Source organism: Populus euphratica, unplaced genomic scaffold, assembly GCF_000495115.2.
Source record: "Populus euphratica unplaced genomic scaffold, PopEup_1.0 scaffold67.1, whole genome shotgun sequence".
NCBI lineage: Eukaryota > Viridiplantae > Streptophyta > Magnoliopsida > Malpighiales > Salicaceae > Populus > Populus euphratica.
Window position 1 is genome coordinate 207,915 of NW_011499914.1, and position 17,672 is coordinate 225,586.

The window sequence follows — 17,672 nt, forward strand, 5'->3', positions numbered from 1 at the left end:
AAAAGCTGAGGGGTTTTAATATATTCCTCCATACAGAATACTAATTACTATAATAGTGTTTTCTTTATTTGGTTTTGTTTTACAATTTATTTTTTTTAATTTCAATTATACCATTCAATATTAGATTTACTATGGGTTGGACTTTATACTTTTTTTAATTTATTTTAATAAGGTTATTTTATTTTTATAATTAGGGTTACAAGTTTGACGGGTTAATTCAATGAATTTATTTTTTTCTTTTTCTAATTGTTTTTCTTTCTAATTTCATCATAAAATATCGAATTAATTGGGAATTATGCTTCATGATTTGTTTCGGTTTGTTTTTTATAATATTATTTCCATCTTGTGACTTGGGTCACGAGTTTGCCGAATTAATTCGGGTTGATTCAAGCCAGTTTTTATGCCTTTTAATATATTTTTTTAAAATTCATTTTTAAACATTAGATTAATTAAAAATTAAACTTTATAATTTATTTTAACTTGCTTTTTATTAAATTATTCTAGTCTTATAATTCAAGATGTAAATTTGATAGATTACCTCACGTTATTTTTTCTATCATTATGTTCATTTTTATCATTCTTCTTTCTATCTACCCTGAATTCCATACCACTCCCTTCAAGATTCAAAGCCAGCTCCTTCAATTTTTTTCCCTAACATATGGTCTTTGTCATTTTGATTATTTTTTTTTTATTTTGAATAATTTAAATAAATATTATTTTTTTTAATTTCATTTTTTATTTTTTTATCTTTAAAAATTGATTCATGATCTTTTAATTACTATTTGTTTTTTTAGATCATTTTCTAATTTTTTTTCTTACAATTTCATCTTGTTTTAGTTTTTTTTCCAATCAAATTTAATCTTCTTTTTTTATTTTTTTTATTTTTGTTACTTTGAAAAGTTTTTTAAGTTGATATTTTTTTTTATAATTTTATTTTTCAATATTAAATTGATTAAGAATTAAGCTTTTTGATTATATTAAAATTTAGAATTTCACAAGTCATGAGTTTTATAGATTAGATTAAGCTTTTTGATTATATTAAAATTTATAATTTCACAAGTCATGAGTTTTATAGATTAGATCAAGTTTAGGAGGTTTACACCATATTTTCTTGGTTTTTATTTTCTTTTGTTTAAGCTAGATTTCTTTATTTTTATCTTTTTATATTTATTCAATTGAAGATTGGGTTCTGTTCTTTTTGTGTATTTACTTTCTATATAATGTTTTGTTGTTCTTGTGAATATTTTTATTTATCTTTATTTTTTGGGTTTTTTTGGTTATTTCTTTAAATCAATATTTTTTTTTTATTCCATCCTTAAATATTTGGAATAAATTTTTAAAAGAATTTTTAAAGTTAATTTTATTTCAATTTAACCCTCTTTAATTTTTTAATATTTCAAATTTAGTCCTTATTCTTTTGAATGCTATTTATTTTATTTGAAATAAATTTTTGATTTTTTTTAAATTTCATTATCCTTAAGTTTGTTTTCTTACCAAATTTGATTATTGTTATTTTTATTACTATTTTTGTTTCTTTAACATATTTTAAATTGATATTTTTTAATTCCATCATTTGATATCAGATTGGTTTGAGAATTGAGCTTCTTGATTAAGTTCGGATCTATGATTTCACTGGCTTTGAATTTTAAAGATTAACTCAGGTTTAAGCTACAAGAGATTCACACTGGTGTGCCTTTTTTTATCCTCCCATTTATTTAAGCTATGTTTTTTAAGTTTCATTCTGCAATATTTATTAAATTAAAGACCATGCTTTGTTATTTTTATTTATTTTTTATAAGATTTTTTACTGATTTTGAAAATAATCAAGGTTTTATTGGGTTTTTCTATTTTATTTGTTGGATATGCTTTGGTTAATTAATATTAAATTAGTTGAGAATTATTTTTTTTTGATTTAGCACGTGTCTAGGATTTAATAGATGCGGGTTTGAGATCCCAACTTAGGTTCAGAATGATCACTTGGTTTACTTGGTTTATTTATTTTTTTAATTTCATGTTTTTTTTAATTTTATCATTTAATATTTATATAATTAGTGATTAGGTTTTGTGCGGGTTTGAGATCCCAACTTAGGTTTAGAATGATCACTTGTGTTTGTTTGGTTTATTTTTTTTTTTTAATTTTATTATTTAATATTTATATAATTAGTGATTAGGTTTTGTTTGTTTATCTGTTTTTTATATAATTTTTTTTAATTTTCAAAACAACCCAGAATATTTCGGGGGCTTTTTATTTGTATTTTTTTTTGTTTCTTTTTCAGATTCTCCATACTTTCTATATCCCAAGTTTTATTTTCTTAAAATATTTCTATTTTCTATATCAATTTAACGCAGACCCACAGATCCAGTTACTTGTGTAGAGTTAGGAGAATGAGAGGTGCAGAGGAATGATTTGACTCTTCAATTTTTTCTGAGTATGAAAAGGCGAGGCTGTGGCCCCAAATTATAAACTTGATGCTTTAACCTATGACAAATTGACGACATCATGATGGGCTTTCACTATTAGCCAATCATTTTTTCCTAGGAGCACATATTTTGTTTCTCCTAGGATAAATTGCTTCCAACAAGGTTAGAATAATAGAGTTTTTGCACTTCAAGTTACGTAACATCTGCAAGTCATCGTTACTTTGAAGTTAGAACTTGCATTCCATGGGATCTCAAGGCATTGCTAAGGTATCCAATCAGCCTGGAAATCTCCTTAGGACTTGTTGTTGCTAAGTATTGGCAAATGTTTGGTTAACTTGTAGATTTTGATTATCACATGTGGATTCACATCATTCCTAACGAAAGAGCATGAAAGTAACATTACAATATATCACACCAAAAAAGAAAAAAAAATCTTTAAGAACAAATTACATATACCACTATCACGTCTTGGTAGGGGTGGAGCGGAAAAAAAATTAAAAAAAATTAAATTAAAATATTATAAAAGAAAATTAAAATTAAAAAAAAATTAAAAAATATTTTGTTGCCGGAGATGGGATCCGTGCTAGCTTCTTTGCCTTTGCCACTGGTCTTGTATTTCTTGATAAAATTTCAAGTAATGTTTGGTTACTGTTTTAAGATTTCAAGATAGAAGAGATGTAAACAGTTAACATAAATAGATATTATTTCTTGTATTTTTTGTTTTTAAAATATATTTATTTTATATTTTTATCTTTTTTTTTCTCTAAACAAACACACTTCTGTCTTAGAATACTAATCAAACCCAATCTACGAATGGTATATTCTCTCTTCAATAAAATAAATAAATAAGAAAAAACAACAAAAACAACACACTAAGCCTTAGCTATTAACCAAAGCACATTGCCTTCTAATCTCACCATTCGAGCCAGTTTTAACACGAATTCTGCCCATTTTCTCCATGGATTTGGAAAATTCAGAACGGAAATCTAGTGAACCCTCTAGTAATTGGCGGATCATAGACAATGTGTTAGGGTTTGTGGTCAAGGCAGCATCTGATTGAAATAGACCTCTTCTCTTTAGCAAGAGTTTATAGTAGCTAAGATCAAATGTCTTTCTGCTTCCAGGGTCCATCTCAACTATAGTAGTGTTATCGCTAATACTTTTGCACTTCCTAGCCTTCAAATTCGCAGCATATTCGCTATCTAGAGCTGGGTCTTCATCTCCAATCCCAGTGAAATTGTATAGCCGGTTCGAAAACGATTGACAATGAGCAATGCCAATGGTATGAGCACCTGGAAGAATCGATTTGATTAGATGATCCATGATTTAGCACGTAAGAATGCGTCACGCAGTGAAAATGTCAAACGGGACGTACCAGAAAGCAAGACCAGGTCTTTCAAATCAAGACCTTGGTTAGCAAACAGTGTTTGTAAAGTGGTGAAGTTGATCATGGGAGATGGGACGTTGGACAAGGCCTCTGAGGACCTGGAGATCAAACCGTCTCGCCGGCCAGTCGGAACTCTCCAGTATGGACCTCCCTGTCAACATTGAAAAGAAAATTTATTTTTGTTTCTCGAGTAATGAATAGTATTAGAGCATAGATTTTTTTGTTTTGTTGTGGAGTTACATACTGTGGCTACTATACTGTCCCTAGCGACCAAGGTGAGGATATCAGCACAAGACACAATTCCAGGACATTCAGCTTCAACTAGGCGTTTCACTCTGTCGATGAAGTCAAAGCCTCTGAGTGTTAGATTTGGAGTAGCTGCCCTTTCAGGTTGTTCGCCGGAAGTTGTGTTCAGCAGCACAGATGCATCGCAACCCTGGCAAAAAAGTTTCCTCTCGTGTTATCTCACAATCTGAAAAATCAACACATGCAACATTCTGCAGTAAATATGCAAATACATACCCTGACAAAGCAATCATGGAAATGCATTCTGATTAAGGTTGCGGCCAAAGATGGAGCGTTGTGGATGTGCTGGTTTACAAAGCCTTGCACAATCTTCTCAGCTTTCGGGCAGCTTGTATTATAAAAACCCATCTTTAGTTGAGCTTCGGTTGAGCCTATAAATGCTAAAAGACCAAAGATTAGCATCCCAAAATACCCAATCCTTCCCATCTTGATCGTTTCTAGTTTTTTTTCCTCTTTCAATCTTACCCTTTAATACTGTAAATGTAGAATCCTAGTAATCCATTCAATGAAGCAACATCAGATGTACACTCAATGCCTTCTTGGGAAAGACTTGCAGGCTTGGATCTGTGCTACAAGATGAGAAGCAAGATGAAAAAAACTGCACATCTTGCAAAGCTATGATGAATACAGTACATCTACTGAACAAACATGTGTCATCTCGTATTATTTAGGCATATTTTGATATGAAGTAGGCCATTAAGAACATGATTAGTCAGCTTGTCTCACCTTTAGTAAGTGTTTAGTAAGTGTTTGGTATTGTAATAGTTTTTATAATTATAATTTAAAAAAATTATTTTTGAAAAATTATTTTTAGTTAAAGTTAATTTGATATTTATATATAGTTAGTTAATATTATGATTAAAATTAAAGTTAAATAAAAAATAATTTAATGTATTTGATTAAGAATGCTTTTGAAATTAAAGTTATAAAATAATTTTAAAAAATATATTAATATTAATAATTTTTAATTTAAATATTGTAGATTTAACTATTGTTATTACATCATGAAATAAATAATATTTTATATAAAATATTTTTTATTATTTCATTATACTATCTATAATTTTATCACGTATAAAATACATCCGACAAAGATTATAATTTTTTTTTGTTTTTTAAATAGACAACAATATCAAGTAAAATATAATTAGGAATAAAATTGGGATTGCGATCAAATTCTACTAATAATATGTCATCAAGCGATCTCTGTTTAATTTATATAGTGTTATTGAATATTTTTAAATACTAGTTTTTCAAATAAAACACAATTAAAAAATAAAAAATAATTTTTATTTTTATTTTACTAGGTCAAACCTAATTTAATATATTTTAAGCTTTGAACCGAACCTAATCCGGCTAGGATAATAGAGCATCCTTCACTGTTCATGTAAACAATAAAGAATATCTTTACTATTGATATGAATAATATAGCATGCTATACTATTTAGTGACCTAGTCGTGCAAAAAGCAATAATAATTTGTTTTTTTTTCTTATATTTTAAATGTAAAAACACTATAACACTCATGAAAAATACATTATATTTTTTTTATAAATAAATTATATCTATATTTGAAATAAAACATAAATACAATCTCCTAAAAATATGGTATCTTAAGTGAAGCAAGGCTATTGTAGCACCCCCACACATCATCAAGGACTTTTCCTTTTACTGAACTGATCTTTTGTTTTTTTATTGATTTAGAAGGAATCATTTTTCTTGTAATCGCATGTTAAAAGGAATTGTTGTAGTTATTTTTTAAAATATTATTTATTTAAAAATATAGTATAATAGTATTCTTTTTATTTTTAAAAAAATTAATTTTAATATTAATATATCAAAATAATTTTAAAATATCAAAAAATATTAATTTAAAATTTAAAAAATTTTAAATTTTTTTAAAATACTTTTAAAATAAAAAAAACGAACATGTTATTTATTATTAGAGGTGAGAACAAGATTGAGAGAAGGATAAATACAACTAGTTACCTGCTCTATATATGGCGTCTGTGATATCATACTTCTGAACCGGCTTTTCCTTTTACCATGTATGGATAACTGCTGCCATCCATGATCCCAGTAGAACAATAAAGATTGTACGTTGTCAAGAAAAGAATCTGACATCTGAAGAACTGGGAATATGTAAGCATGAATCCACATAAAAAGCAGAAGACAAAGTGACAGAAGATCATATTGGAAAGATTGATGACAACAGGATATCTAGTATGGTCTGGATCTGATCCTCTCCGTTTCATCTTCTACAAAAGGGGTTTTTCAGGGGGTCAATATTGAAACTGTAGGATCAAGAGAAAATCATTTCTCAGGCTAGGTATTGATCCTGTGCATGTATTGTGATTCTGTTCTGTATCCTTCACATCCTGCAGACGCTTGGTCTCATCTAGCTCCTATTGTGTATATAAGTTCACTGTGATGAAGATTATGATGTTCACAAACAAGAACCTTCTTATCACTCTCTTTCAAAGATGGAAAGTGCCATTACTTTAATTTCTAACTTCGAGTAGTTCATGCTCACTAACCTTTCTTTCAAACTGTTAATTGAGACGTGGTGAATCCTGTTGTTTTATAAAATTTTAAATCCTTTCTGTTTTAATAAAACATATTTTCAAGTGAACAAACACTTTAAAATACAATCAGAACTTCCCGAAACGCATTTAAACCTTCTTATAATTGCACTAACGATACATGGCAAGGAAAGGAATAGTTCATTGTTTCCCATCGACCTACCATCCATTAATTCTTCTGCACTAAGGCGTCTCAACGCCAGGAAGCACTGAGTTAGAGGCCATTGTTGAACCTAAAAGAGAGTTGCGAGACCTTGAAAAAGGACGAAATGGAAGAAGGTTAGGCTGGTGCAGGCGCGCAGCCATTGAATGGAGTATCTGGTAGCGAAGTTAACCATCACTTATTAACTTATTTTTAAAAACATTAAATTGTGTCCAGTCATATTGCTCTTGATTCGTATGCATGAAAATTGCTTTTGTTGGGAATGTTTGTTTTTAATTTTTTTAAATTAATTTTAATAATTTTAAATTATTTTAATATACTCTATCAAAAATAATTTTTAAAACGATTATTTTCACTTTAACAGCACGTCTTTTAATGAATTGATTTTAAATGGGACAGAATATAATTACAATATATTTTTTACAGAGGGTCAAAAAGTTGAATGGCATCAGATTCGAGAAATTAAAGAAAAAGAATTGGCATGGTTTCTGCATCATAGGGCAAGTCTAGTCTAGTATTTGGTGGCTACCAATTTCGTTGCTTTATCATCGTTATCATCATTATTCCTCTATATGATAGCTGGACCTTCATGCATGTTCATGCTAATTTAGACTATATATATATATATATATATATGTATGTATGTATGTATGCCAAAAACAAATCACCATGTTGTCGGTGCTGACTGTAACAAGAACCCAAAAGAGAGAGGGGAGTAAGGTGGAAAAGCAGTGTTTTACTGTTCATAAATAGTAAAATGGCTGTGTTTGCACTCCCGAGGAAGGGTTCTTGTGATTTTGTTTATCACATATTCATTATTCATTATGAAATTTATGAGGGGTAGCTAGTATTTTTCGAAAGCATTTTCATGATATAATTATTTGATTACTCTCGAAAGTAAAACATTATTTAACTGAAATTTAAAGATTTTTTTTAAAATTTTAATTTTTAAAACACAGTAAAAGCAAACCAACCTATTATTTTTAATTATTTGTTTGAAATTATAATAATAGTGGAGGTTCTGAAGGTTTAAAGTGTTTTTTATTTAGAAATATATTAAAATATTTTTTTAATTTTAAAAAAATATTTTTAAAATCAGCATATTAAAACGATTTAAAAATATAAATAATTATTTTAAATAAAAAATTAAAAATATAATTTATATCACGTTCCTAAACACATTTTAAATAGCGATTCAAGCAGTTCAAAGCAATTAAAAATGACATTCCTTTACTTTTTTTTATTCATCACAGAAGGGCCTCTCTCCTAGAGCGGTGTGTGCGGCTTAATTTCCTCTGATTTAGTATCAATTAGTTTTTTTATTTCTCTTCTTTTTTATTTTTAAGCATGACTTGCCAAAATCTAAGTAACAACTCTTCAATTTATTTTTTTATTTAAATTTATTTTTTATTCTTTTAATTTATTTTTTTTATTTTATAAAATTGAAAATTATTTTTAATTTCATTCATTTTCAATTTATTAATTTTTTAGATAATCTCTATTATTTTGATTATTATTTATTTTATTTAAGATTATTTTTTAAATTGATTTTTTGACAATTTCATTCTCCTTTATTTCTTATTGTTGTTTTTTTATTTTGACAAAAAAATTAATTGTTTTTTTTCTAATTATATCATTTAACCTTGAATTGAGTTTCTTAATTAAGCATGAATTTAGGATTTAACAAGTAATAAATTTAAAAAATAAACCCATAGGAGATTTATCAAGGTTCATTTGTTTTTTTTTTCAAGTTCATATTTTTTTAGTTTTATCCTTCATCATTTGATTTAATTGGAGATTGAGTTTCTTTATTATTATTTATTTATTTTCTATAGATTTTTTACTAATTTTAAAAATGATAAAATTATCTTGGGTATTTTTATTTGTCATTCTATATTAAATCTATTTTTTTAATATTTTTTAAAATTAAATTATATTAATTGTTTAAATATAACAATAATATTTTATTTAATTTATTTTCAAGATCATTACTTGAACAATACATACAAACTCTTTTAGTGTTACTGTGCAGCCATTCACAATGACATTACAACAATCTCATCTGGATTTGCTCTTTATAGTTGCTGGCTATGGTCCATGACAAAACAACAATGAGTTTTTTATTAACCACGATGGATCAGGATCATCTAGTTTCTCGGTATTTCTTTAAATAAACATATCACTTAATATATTATATTAATAGTATTTTAAAAGTGTTTCCCAGTATGCATCTTAATATCTTTAGATTATGTTTTAAAGGTTAAAAGTAAAATAATGTTAGTGCGGATAGTACTATACTATATAATATAATTGCCTTGAAAAGGGCGCTGACTCATGTTCAGAACCTTGATCGACAAGTAATGCTGGCTCAAGGCTAGCAGCTGTATTAGCTTTTGAAGAATTTGGCTCCACAATCTGTTAATCACAATTGTATTTTATCACTTCTTTAGTCTCATCCGTGCATTTAATGATTAGGTGAATTTTCAGCACAATATTCTTGAGCTGTTTCTTGGTGATTGGAGACCCCACATGAGGTGGTTTTTTCTTCTTTTTTTTCTTGCTGGAGAAACAATGGCATCAAATTCGAAGAAGACAAAGTCTTCCTGACATTATTTGACTTGAAATGAAACACACATGTGAACGAAAGAGTCTTAGCTATTCACCACTGCACACTGCTTTCTAATCTCTCCAACTGTGCCAGTCTTAACGTTGATTCTGCCCATTTTCTCCATGGAATCGGCGAATTCAGCAAAGAAATTCTCAAGTGAACCTTGGAGCAGCTGGTTGACCAATGACAATGTAGTGGAGTTTGTGGTTAAGGCAGAATCAGACTGGAATAGACCTCGTCTCTTGAGTAAGTGCCTGTAGTAGCTAAGATCAAATGTCCTGAAACTTCCAGGGTCCATTTCTACTATAGTGGTATTGTCATTAAGACTTCTGCACTTCCTTGCCTTGAGATTGTCAGCGTATTCGCTATCTAGTGCTGGGTCCTGAGAACCCAGCACTCCAGTGAAATTGTAAAGGCGATTCGAGAACGATGAACAATGTGCTACCCCGATTGTGTGAGCACCTGATAGCACGACCAGGTCTTTCAAGTCCAGTCCCTGGTTAGCAAAAAGTGTTCGTAGATTGGTGAAGTTGCTAGTTGGAGGTGGGATGTTGTTCGAGGCCTCTGAGGATCTTGAAATTGTCCCGTCTCTTCGACCTGTAGGGACTTTCCAGAAGGGACCCCCCTGTTGAAGTTCAAACAAGAGGGTTTTAGCGTTTCTTTTCTCCAAATAATGATAGAAAAAGATCAAGTGAATTCAAGATGGATCATGTTCGAGTCCTTACAGTGGCTACAATAGCATCCCTTGCAACCAAAGCAATAACATCGGCACAGGAGACTACACCAGGGCATGCTGCTTCTAACAGGCTCTTAACTCCGTCAATGAAACCAAAGCCTCTCAGTGTTAGATTTGGAGTTGCCAACTTTTCAGTTTGGTTGCCGCTAGAAGTTGTGTTCAGAAGCACAGATCCATCGCAACCCTGAAAAACAAACGAAAAACACAGAGCTCCAAAATCTCAAGAGACCTGTCAGATGAAAATGTAGAGATTCTGAAAAGGACCGAAGACACATACCCTAACAAAACAATCATGGAAATGCATTCTTAGGATAGTTGCTGCCAATGATGGAGCGTTATGGATATGCCTGTTAACATAGTCTTGCACAATCTTCTCAGCATTCGGGCAGCTCCTAGAATAAAAATCCATCTGCAATTGTCCTTCAGTTGAGCCCATAAATACCAAAAGACAGAAGAACATTACCACAAAATAACCAAACCCCCTCATGTCTCTAGCTTGGTAGGAGTTTCCAACTCTCTCTGCTTCTCTACGGAAACCTATGGTATATATAACCTTGAAGGTGGGAGGCTATGCCACTTCAAGATTTAGTTTATAGTATCTTTGAAGGCACTTAAAATGCAAACGAGAAGCTAGATTTAAAGGCCTCCATTTTAGCGTGAGCCCTAATTACTTAACCAAAAAAGGAGTAAAAAAGACAAGGGCCACCGAGCTTAATACATGAATAGTGGTTTAACATCATTTATGTAAAGTAGGTGAAAAAATATATGATGATTAGTTGTCCCTGTCCCCAAATTGATGCAAGAATCAAACGTCAGGTCTCTTGCTTTGTAATAATTTTGGAGTACTCATTGCTTTGTAATAATTTTGGAGGACTCATTGCTCTTCACAGTCAAGGGGAACGAATCTCTTGGTTTCTTGCCAAAGGGAAGAGCTACACGAAGAGAATCCCATGCTCCTTTGGAGAAATTATTGTTTAGCAATTTCTTCGAGGTTGACTGAATATAAAACCAAATTGATGACTCGGTGATGTTGAAAACATAAATATTAAACCCGCCTGGGTTAATTCATCGGCTCAAGATCTAGTTTGGATCGGATTTATAATTAAATTAAATAAAAATTTAAATAACCCAAGTTTTAAACTAAATCATGAACAAGCAGTATGATAACTTTTGTTAAAACATGTTAGCTTAAACATTAAAAAATATAGATACTGTTGATTTTGATCTTATGATGCAGCTAGCTCAATTCCATGGATACAGCAAGAATGAGATCAATTGGTTCACTTGCTATGTGATCACTACCATTATCTTAATCTATCTCCTACTGTTCACACTTCTCATCAATAATTGAGAGCTAACCATAAAATAAAATTTGAGTTCAACTTCCATATTTCCTACTGATTTTAAGTGTGAACTCCCTTAATTGATATCAAATCAGTTTTAACCATAATTATAAAACTCGATTAATACAAGATCCAGCCTTCGATAAATATGAAGTTTTTAAAATAATCAATTTAGATTTAACTTATTGACTTACTCAATATTTATTTTAACTTTTATTTTTAGGTTTTAACGTATTTATAAAACTCGGCCTACTATTAGATCTAGCCTCCTATGCATATGAAGTTTTTAAAATAATCAATTTAAATTTAATTTGATTGACTCACTCAATATTTATTTTAACTTTTATTTTTATTAAATCATTGCAACTCATAAATCAAGTCGGATTTATTAGAATGTGATTATAGTTGTTTTTTAAAATATTTTTAATATTGAAATACATTAAAATGATATATATATTTTTATTTTTAAAAATTATTTTTAAATTTAGCGTATTAATACAATCCAAAATATTTAAAATAATTAATTTAAAAAAATTAAAATTTTTAAATCTACGAATTGACTCATATATCAAAACAGACTGAGACGAGTTTGATAGCTTTATATACGAATTGACTCATATATCTAAACAGACTGAGACGAGTTTGATAGCTTTAGTTTTAACATGTCAAAGATTAAATCTTTAGCTACTTACTGCACAACTGCATGCCTCAAAGGTCATAATCCCATTTTATTTCAAAAGAATTCACATGCATAAAAGTGAATGAATTGGCAAATTGCCTAGGTCGCTATAATAGTAAGCTGTCGGCAACATTTCTTTTACTTTGAGATTACAATCGCATGCTTGTTTTGGAGGTAAAAGTAATGTTTTCACAAGTTTTTATTTAAAATTAATTTTTAATAATGCTTTTAGATTATTGAAGTTAAAAATTTTAAAAAATAAAAAATATTATTTTAATATATTTCTGAAAAAAATATATTAATAACATTACTTACGAGGTAGGGAAAGAGCTAGCGTAAATCATTTAAAAATATTTTATAAAAAATGGCATCTTCACAGTAGCGTAAGAATGGCCTTGGAGGGAAACAGCTAGAAAGGCAAAAGGGAAGTCAAATCAAACGCTAGCCAAAAAGCCACAAGCAAACAAATGGCAAGGAAGCTTCATGTATGTCTAGCTTTCTTGTCAACATCACCAGTAATTTTCTTCCTGCTTTATGTCATGGCTGCTGGAGGAAGGAGACAATAGACATCTGAACCCGCATATGCATTTCAGATATTATAAATGAGTTCTCATTGTTTCGCAAAATAAATTAAATAATTCCTCTAACTTAAGAGACAATTAATTAATTATTTGATTAGGGTTGATCATGTTTAATATAAATATTTCTCGTCAATCTTTTGAAACTTAAAACGAGTGAAGAAGATCAGATTACAAGTAGATTTAAGAACATAGAGACCAATTAAATATGTTTGAAACTAAAGGGACGGTTTAATTTATCTTGCAAAACTAGAAGGCCTAATTTTACAATAGTGCAAGCTATCACTGTAACTTTTCACTAGCACCCCTCGACTTCGACGACATTGGCATGTGCCCTAAGGGTTAGGTGGCACCTAGACATCTACCAAATCAGCTTGTGCCCCAGGAGTTAGGTCCCCTACATCCATGTGCTTTCATTAAGTTTGGTTTTGTCAACGGTGGGCATCCTGCTCTTAACCTTTTAGAGGATATGTATCTATCTAGGCTGGGGAAAGCAAAGGATTGGTGTTTCATGTCTTGCAACATATGGAACTTGGATCACTTTATGCCTACGCGGATTACCACAAAAGACATCCCAGGCAAATCCTTGCACACAAAGAGATGAATCCCTTATCTTACATCCAAAATAAAAATAATAATTAGGAGAAGAATCAAAAGAAGAAAAAGACATCATATCCTTGCAGCAAAGCTCCTCTGTAAAAAACCTCCACGCAATTACAAATTTTGAGTGCTTTAGAAGGAAGAATGGCTTTCGTTGATTCTTCATTCAGAAGGCTGAAGGCCTTCATTTTGTGTTTGCACACGTCTGTGCACATACTGATACAATATATATCATTGTCCCAAATATATACATAGTTCACCAGGCTTCTACTGCTACTGTTAGTTCCAGCACAACCCACAAGCCGTTAGGTTCTTATGTTCTGATCAAATAACCAAACAGTGGGACTGGAATCTCTTTTCCATCCAGGAAAAGTAAAAAAGGAAACGTTCAGCAGCACGAAAGAAGTGTGCCCTTGTAACTATTTTGAACCAAAATTGACCTGTGTTCCGTACAGCATAGATAATTCTAGGAATTGTATAGATAAGGATAATATTTGCTTGGCATGATTATATAGAAACGATCTATAATAAGGTCGGATAATGATGCAATCAAGTGGTCCTTGTTCTCATGATCAAACACAAGCACCACCATACATGCCTTTTCCTGGCAAAGTAGTTTATGGTACAAAAGAGTTATTTTCATAGCATAGGCAGAAAACAAATAGCCAAACAGAAATTTTGTACCTCATGGATGTAATTAGCTTAGTTAAATCTATTCTTTATTCCTTGAACTGCCATTCCCTTCGGCACATGGGACAGTGTGCTTGTGATGTCTGTGAATTCACCCATTTCAAGATGCAATGAAGATGGAACGCATGGTTGCATGCACCCCAAACTGCAAAAATATGTTAACAATAAAGATCATTAGTTCCTATCCCATTACATCACACCAACTTAAAAATATTTAATCATTTCCGCAGTTTTATGTTTATTTGAGATTACAGAACTGTTAGAATTTGAGACCCATTGGGAGGGGCAGGTACACAACCAACTGAACTAGCTAGCTGGCATGTAATTCCTTCCCTAGTTGATAAATGAAACTTTCATACAGGGCAAAAAAAGTACACAGATAGAGAAGAACGCAAAATGCCAGCACTTGGTTAATCGTATAACATTTTGTAATCAAGTCAAAATCTATGTTTTTTTTTTTTCTTTGCTAAATCCATATGACATTTCAAAGCCCAGTGAATGACAAACAAGAAAAGAATGCAGACAATTTCACTGAAGAAGATACTAAATACACTGAATTTTTTATGCTTGAACCACGGGGTATGGCAGGGCTAATTCAGGCCACCTAAACTTATTATCAGGCCTCCTACTGGAGCTCAAGTCCAGGGCTAGGAGATGACTATATAATCAAGCCAAGCCAGAGTCCATTAATACTGCCCAAGATACCCATTCATCGGGTTGTCACTCTGAGTTTCAAGTCTGAGGGGTTGCCATGAATTGTTTTCTGGAACATCCATCATCATTTGGCATCATCTCCATAAATAACTGCCAAATACATGACCTTTTGCCTATCTTATATTCAACAGACAGATGGTCTACATTTGAGTTGTAAAAATTTACATGGAGTACCAGATTGACCAGTTATGTCTTGAAACTCAAGCTTGCTTGGACCTAGGAATGTATGGAGAAAACGTATATGATAGTCATGTTGTTGCATAAAAGTTCCAATTTGTAAGAAGTGAAATGTGCTAAGGACCCCACCCCAATAAGAGAATGAATATCACTGCACCTCAAAATTATAGCAACTCAAAGGAAACAGGGAAAACAAGATACAGTTGACTATTCCACAGGATAGAAATTCAAACGCAAATAAGAGGGTCTTAAACTACCTAGCAACACAACAGGTTCAGCTTCAAGAACATTTTTCCTTTCTATGATACTGCTAAAACTATTGTAACATTGGAACAGAAGGGACAAGTAATGAGATGAATTCAGACTACAAGAAGAAGCTTTAACATTAGGCTGACAGAGAAACAGTATTGATCCACTGATGCAAGAAATTGCCATGAAAAATGCCAAAGATTAACAATGTTGGAAACCGTGAGTTGCTAATATTGTTAACTTACTAAGTGGGCAATCATCCCCAGGGAGTTTACAATCAGGACAGCAACCATCAAAGGCCATCCTACATATCCCGCATGTTTCATCCTGAGCGTCCCAAGTCCATGAAGCAACAGCATGCCACCTATGAGTGAAAAAAGATAGAAAATGTGCTTTCTCACTAGATGAAAAACAGAAGGGAAAAAAAACACGATGGCCAACGTGCATTGAACTAGTTTTGTATGAAGTAAAATAAGTTCAACCATGAATTTAAACCCAGCAGAAGTTTAAAATCCCTTAAAACCCATTTGAGAAAAACAAGAAAGTAAACGAAATAAAACTTTTAAGTTCACATAGCCTATATGATAGAACTGATCATTATCAGCTTTAACAGAAAAAAGATGGCAAGGAGATAAAGAGGGCATACTCTGTTAGAAAATCCAGTGCATATTCGAGAAGACAACGAGTCAAGGAAATCTGCATCTTCAAAAATTTTAAAGCACTAGATTTGCCACAACACAATTCAACCACAAAGATAATTGCACAGAGCTTTTTTGTCACCGCCCATACACCAGGGGACATTATTTGATTAATTATATGCAAAGCCACAATCCCAATCTAAAGACCTCATTATCAAAAGCTAAACAATAACAATAACAATAACAACAGATATTTTAGCCGTTATATGCTAAATGACATTCCCTTATTATATTCTTAACAGCAGAAAAAATCAGGGTAGGAAGTTATTCTTTGCAATAAATATTTTATCCGTCCCAAATGCTAAACAATAACAACAGATAAAAATTCACTTCACCAAAGATTTCTAAAATTGATTCCCAAGATATACAGTGTATTTCAGTATAATCCACGATGATTTCACACAATTAGAAACCAATATTTCAGTGCCCTTTACTGCTACCAAATCCTATAGTTTTGGATTTTGATCCGCGAAGCTCCAATAAGAATATAATAAGGGAATGTCATTTCTCAAGGCCATCAAATTTGTCTATAAATCTTAACACATAGTTCACTAAAACCCCAATAGCACCAATCCACAAAGTTGTCATTCTAACAAAACCCCAATAGAAAGTAAAAGAACTCCAACTTCAAGATCTTAATCAACATATTGACAACCAAAAAAGAAGAAAAGGATACGTAGCAGCTTCACTTTCATTGTCTTTCTCCTGCAAAACCAAATTTTATGACACGAACATTAACAAATCCGAAAAAGCACAAAATCACACTCATATGAAATGATAATACATTTCAAGAAAGAAAAATAAAACAACGCCTATTTGAAAGTTCATTAAGACAAGAAAAACAACACATTCATGAATCATGATATATATGATCACAAGTTACCAAACCCATCTCCCAAAACATCAAAAGATGTGAATTTAAGCTACTAAACCCATGTCCCAAAACATCAAAAGATGTGAATTTAAGCTAAACCCAGTTGAAAAAACATTGAACTAGACTGACCCACAAAAGGTAACTGGTTACCAAACTAGTTATATATAAGTTATGGCGACATAGATTCATACAAAGAACAAAGCTTTAAACATTTTTGTTACAAAATTTGAATCTTAATCAACATGGAACCAAAAACAAAAGAAAACTGACCTTTCTTGGATAGCTGAAAGTGGAATTGAGTGATAAAGGGGAGATTTTGAAGATAATAAAGCACGCTATTTTAGTTCAAATTTGGAGAGAATGTGAGAGGGAGCGCTGAAACTCTGGAGAGAGTGACTGTGCTTTAAAGTTCGTTTTCAATTCTGCCAACGGCCCAAATCGTTGGGCTTTCTTTACTACAATTCTTTTCAGTTTTAAGCTTGGCCTTATTATTTCATCAAGGAAAAAAAAAGAGAGAGGAAGAGAGAGTGGAAGTATTAATGGAATGAAATTAACCTTTTTCTATATGTTTTTTAATAGTTCTTTCCAGATTAAGAGGTGGTAATGATGTGAGAAATTGGAGTTTTTATACAAGAATTTAATAATTTTTTAGAATTAATATTAGAAAAATAAAAATCAGCACATGAAGATCTTTTAACTATCTTTTAAATTTGTTAAAATAAAATAAATGACGTTAAAATCAATAAAATATGATAATTATAAGGACTTGTTTGTTGCGGAAAATGATTTTTCAGAAATTATTTTTAAAATTTTTTTATGTTTATTAAAAATCATTTTTAAAATTTTTTTATATTTATTTGCTATTAGA

The 17,672-nt window shown here is 30.9% G+C and overlaps 3 protein-coding genes across 5 annotated transcripts; all 3 read right to left on the reverse strand.

Moving 5' to 3' along the window:
- Positions 1-3,134: 3,134 nt before the first annotated feature.
- LOC105134336 (peroxidase 3-like) lies at positions 3,135-4,765 on the reverse strand. The gene is made up of 4 exons (XM_011038705.1): positions 4,331-4,765; positions 4,053-4,244; positions 3,797-3,959; positions 3,135-3,713 (listed from the first exon to the last, which is right to left on the reverse strand). Exons 1-4 carry the CDS (start codon positions 4,538-4,540, stop codon positions 3,301-3,303), a joined length of 978 nt encoding a protein of 325 aa, XP_011037007.1. The 5' UTR covers positions 4,541-4,765; the 3' UTR covers positions 3,135-3,300.
- A 4,511-nt stretch (positions 4,766-9,276) lies between these two features.
- Positions 9,277-10,856, reverse strand: LOC105134335 (peroxidase 3-like). The gene is made up of 3 exons (XM_011038704.1): positions 10,480-10,856; positions 10,192-10,386; positions 9,277-10,091 (listed from the first exon to the last, which is right to left on the reverse strand). Exons 1-3 carry the CDS (start codon positions 10,687-10,689, stop codon positions 9,510-9,512), a joined length of 987 nt encoding a protein of 328 aa, XP_011037006.1. The 5' UTR covers positions 10,690-10,856; the 3' UTR covers positions 9,277-9,509.
- Positions 10,857-13,861: 3,005 nt separating this feature from the next.
- Positions 13,862-17,228, reverse strand: APC11 (anaphase-promoting complex/cyclosome 11). Of its 3 annotated transcripts, none has more exons than XR_843961.1 (4): positions 17,075-17,222; positions 16,607-16,635; positions 15,478-15,596; positions 13,862-14,237 (listed from the first exon to the last, which is right to left on the reverse strand). XR_843961.1 is itself a non-coding variant. In XM_011038706.1 (4 exons), exons 2-4 carry the CDS (start codon positions 16,031-16,033, stop codon positions 14,122-14,124), a joined length of 390 nt encoding a protein of 129 aa, XP_011037008.1. In that variant the 5' UTR covers positions 16,034-16,092; positions 16,170-16,595; the 3' UTR covers positions 13,862-14,121. The 3 variants fall into 3 exon arrangements, 1 of the variants encoding a protein (XP_011037008.1); XM_011038706.1 differs by lacking the exons at positions 16,607-16,635; positions 17,075-17,222 and adding exons at positions 15,879-16,092; positions 16,170-16,595; XR_843962.1 differs by lacking the exon at positions 16,607-16,635 and having other exon boundaries at positions 17,075-17,228.
- Between the last annotated feature and the right edge of the window lie 444 nt (positions 17,229-17,672).

What these genes read in the sequence shown, in the direction of transcription:
- LOC105134336 (XM_011038705.1), bottom strand. Translation starts at nt 4,540, where the DNA reads ATGGGAAGGATTGGGTATTTTGGGATGCTAATCTTTGGTCTTTTAGCA. An exon ending in GGGACAGTATAGTAGCCACA is followed by an intron (nt 3,960 to 4,052) that starts GTATGTAACTCC and finishes CAATGTTGACAG; the next exon opens with GGAGGTCCATACTGGAGAGT. An exon ending in AGACCTGGTCTTGCTTTCTG is followed by an intron (nt 3,714 to 3,796) that starts GTACGTCCCGTT and finishes CGATTCTTCCAG; the next exon opens with GTGCTCATACCATTGGCATT.
- LOC105134335 (XM_011038704.1), bottom strand. Translation starts at nt 10,689, where the DNA reads ATGAGGGGGTTTGGTTATTTTGTGGTAATGTTCTTCTGTCTTTTGGTA. An exon ending in TCCATGATTGTTTTGTTAGG is followed by an intron (nt 10,387 to 10,479) that starts GTATGTGTCTTC and finishes TTTGTTTTTCAG; the next exon opens with GGTTGCGATGGATCTGTGCT. An exon ending in GGGATGCTATTGTAGCCACT is followed by an intron (nt 10,092 to 10,191) that starts GTAAGGACTCGA and finishes GAACTTCAACAG; the next exon opens with GGGGGTCCCTTCTGGAAAGT.
- APC11 (XM_011038706.1), bottom strand. Translation starts at nt 16,033, where the DNA reads ATGTCCCCTGGTGTATGGGCGGTGACAAAAAAGCTCTGTGCAATTATC. An exon ending in GCACTGGATTTTCTAACAGA is followed by an intron (nt 15,597 to 15,878) that starts GTATGCCCTCTT and finishes TTTCACTCATAG; the next exon opens with GTGGCATGCTGTTGCTTCAT. An exon ending in TGGGGATGATTGCCCACTTA is followed by an intron (nt 14,238 to 15,477) that starts GTAAGTTAACAA and finishes ATATTTTTGCAG; the next exon opens with TTTGGGGTGCATGCAACCAT.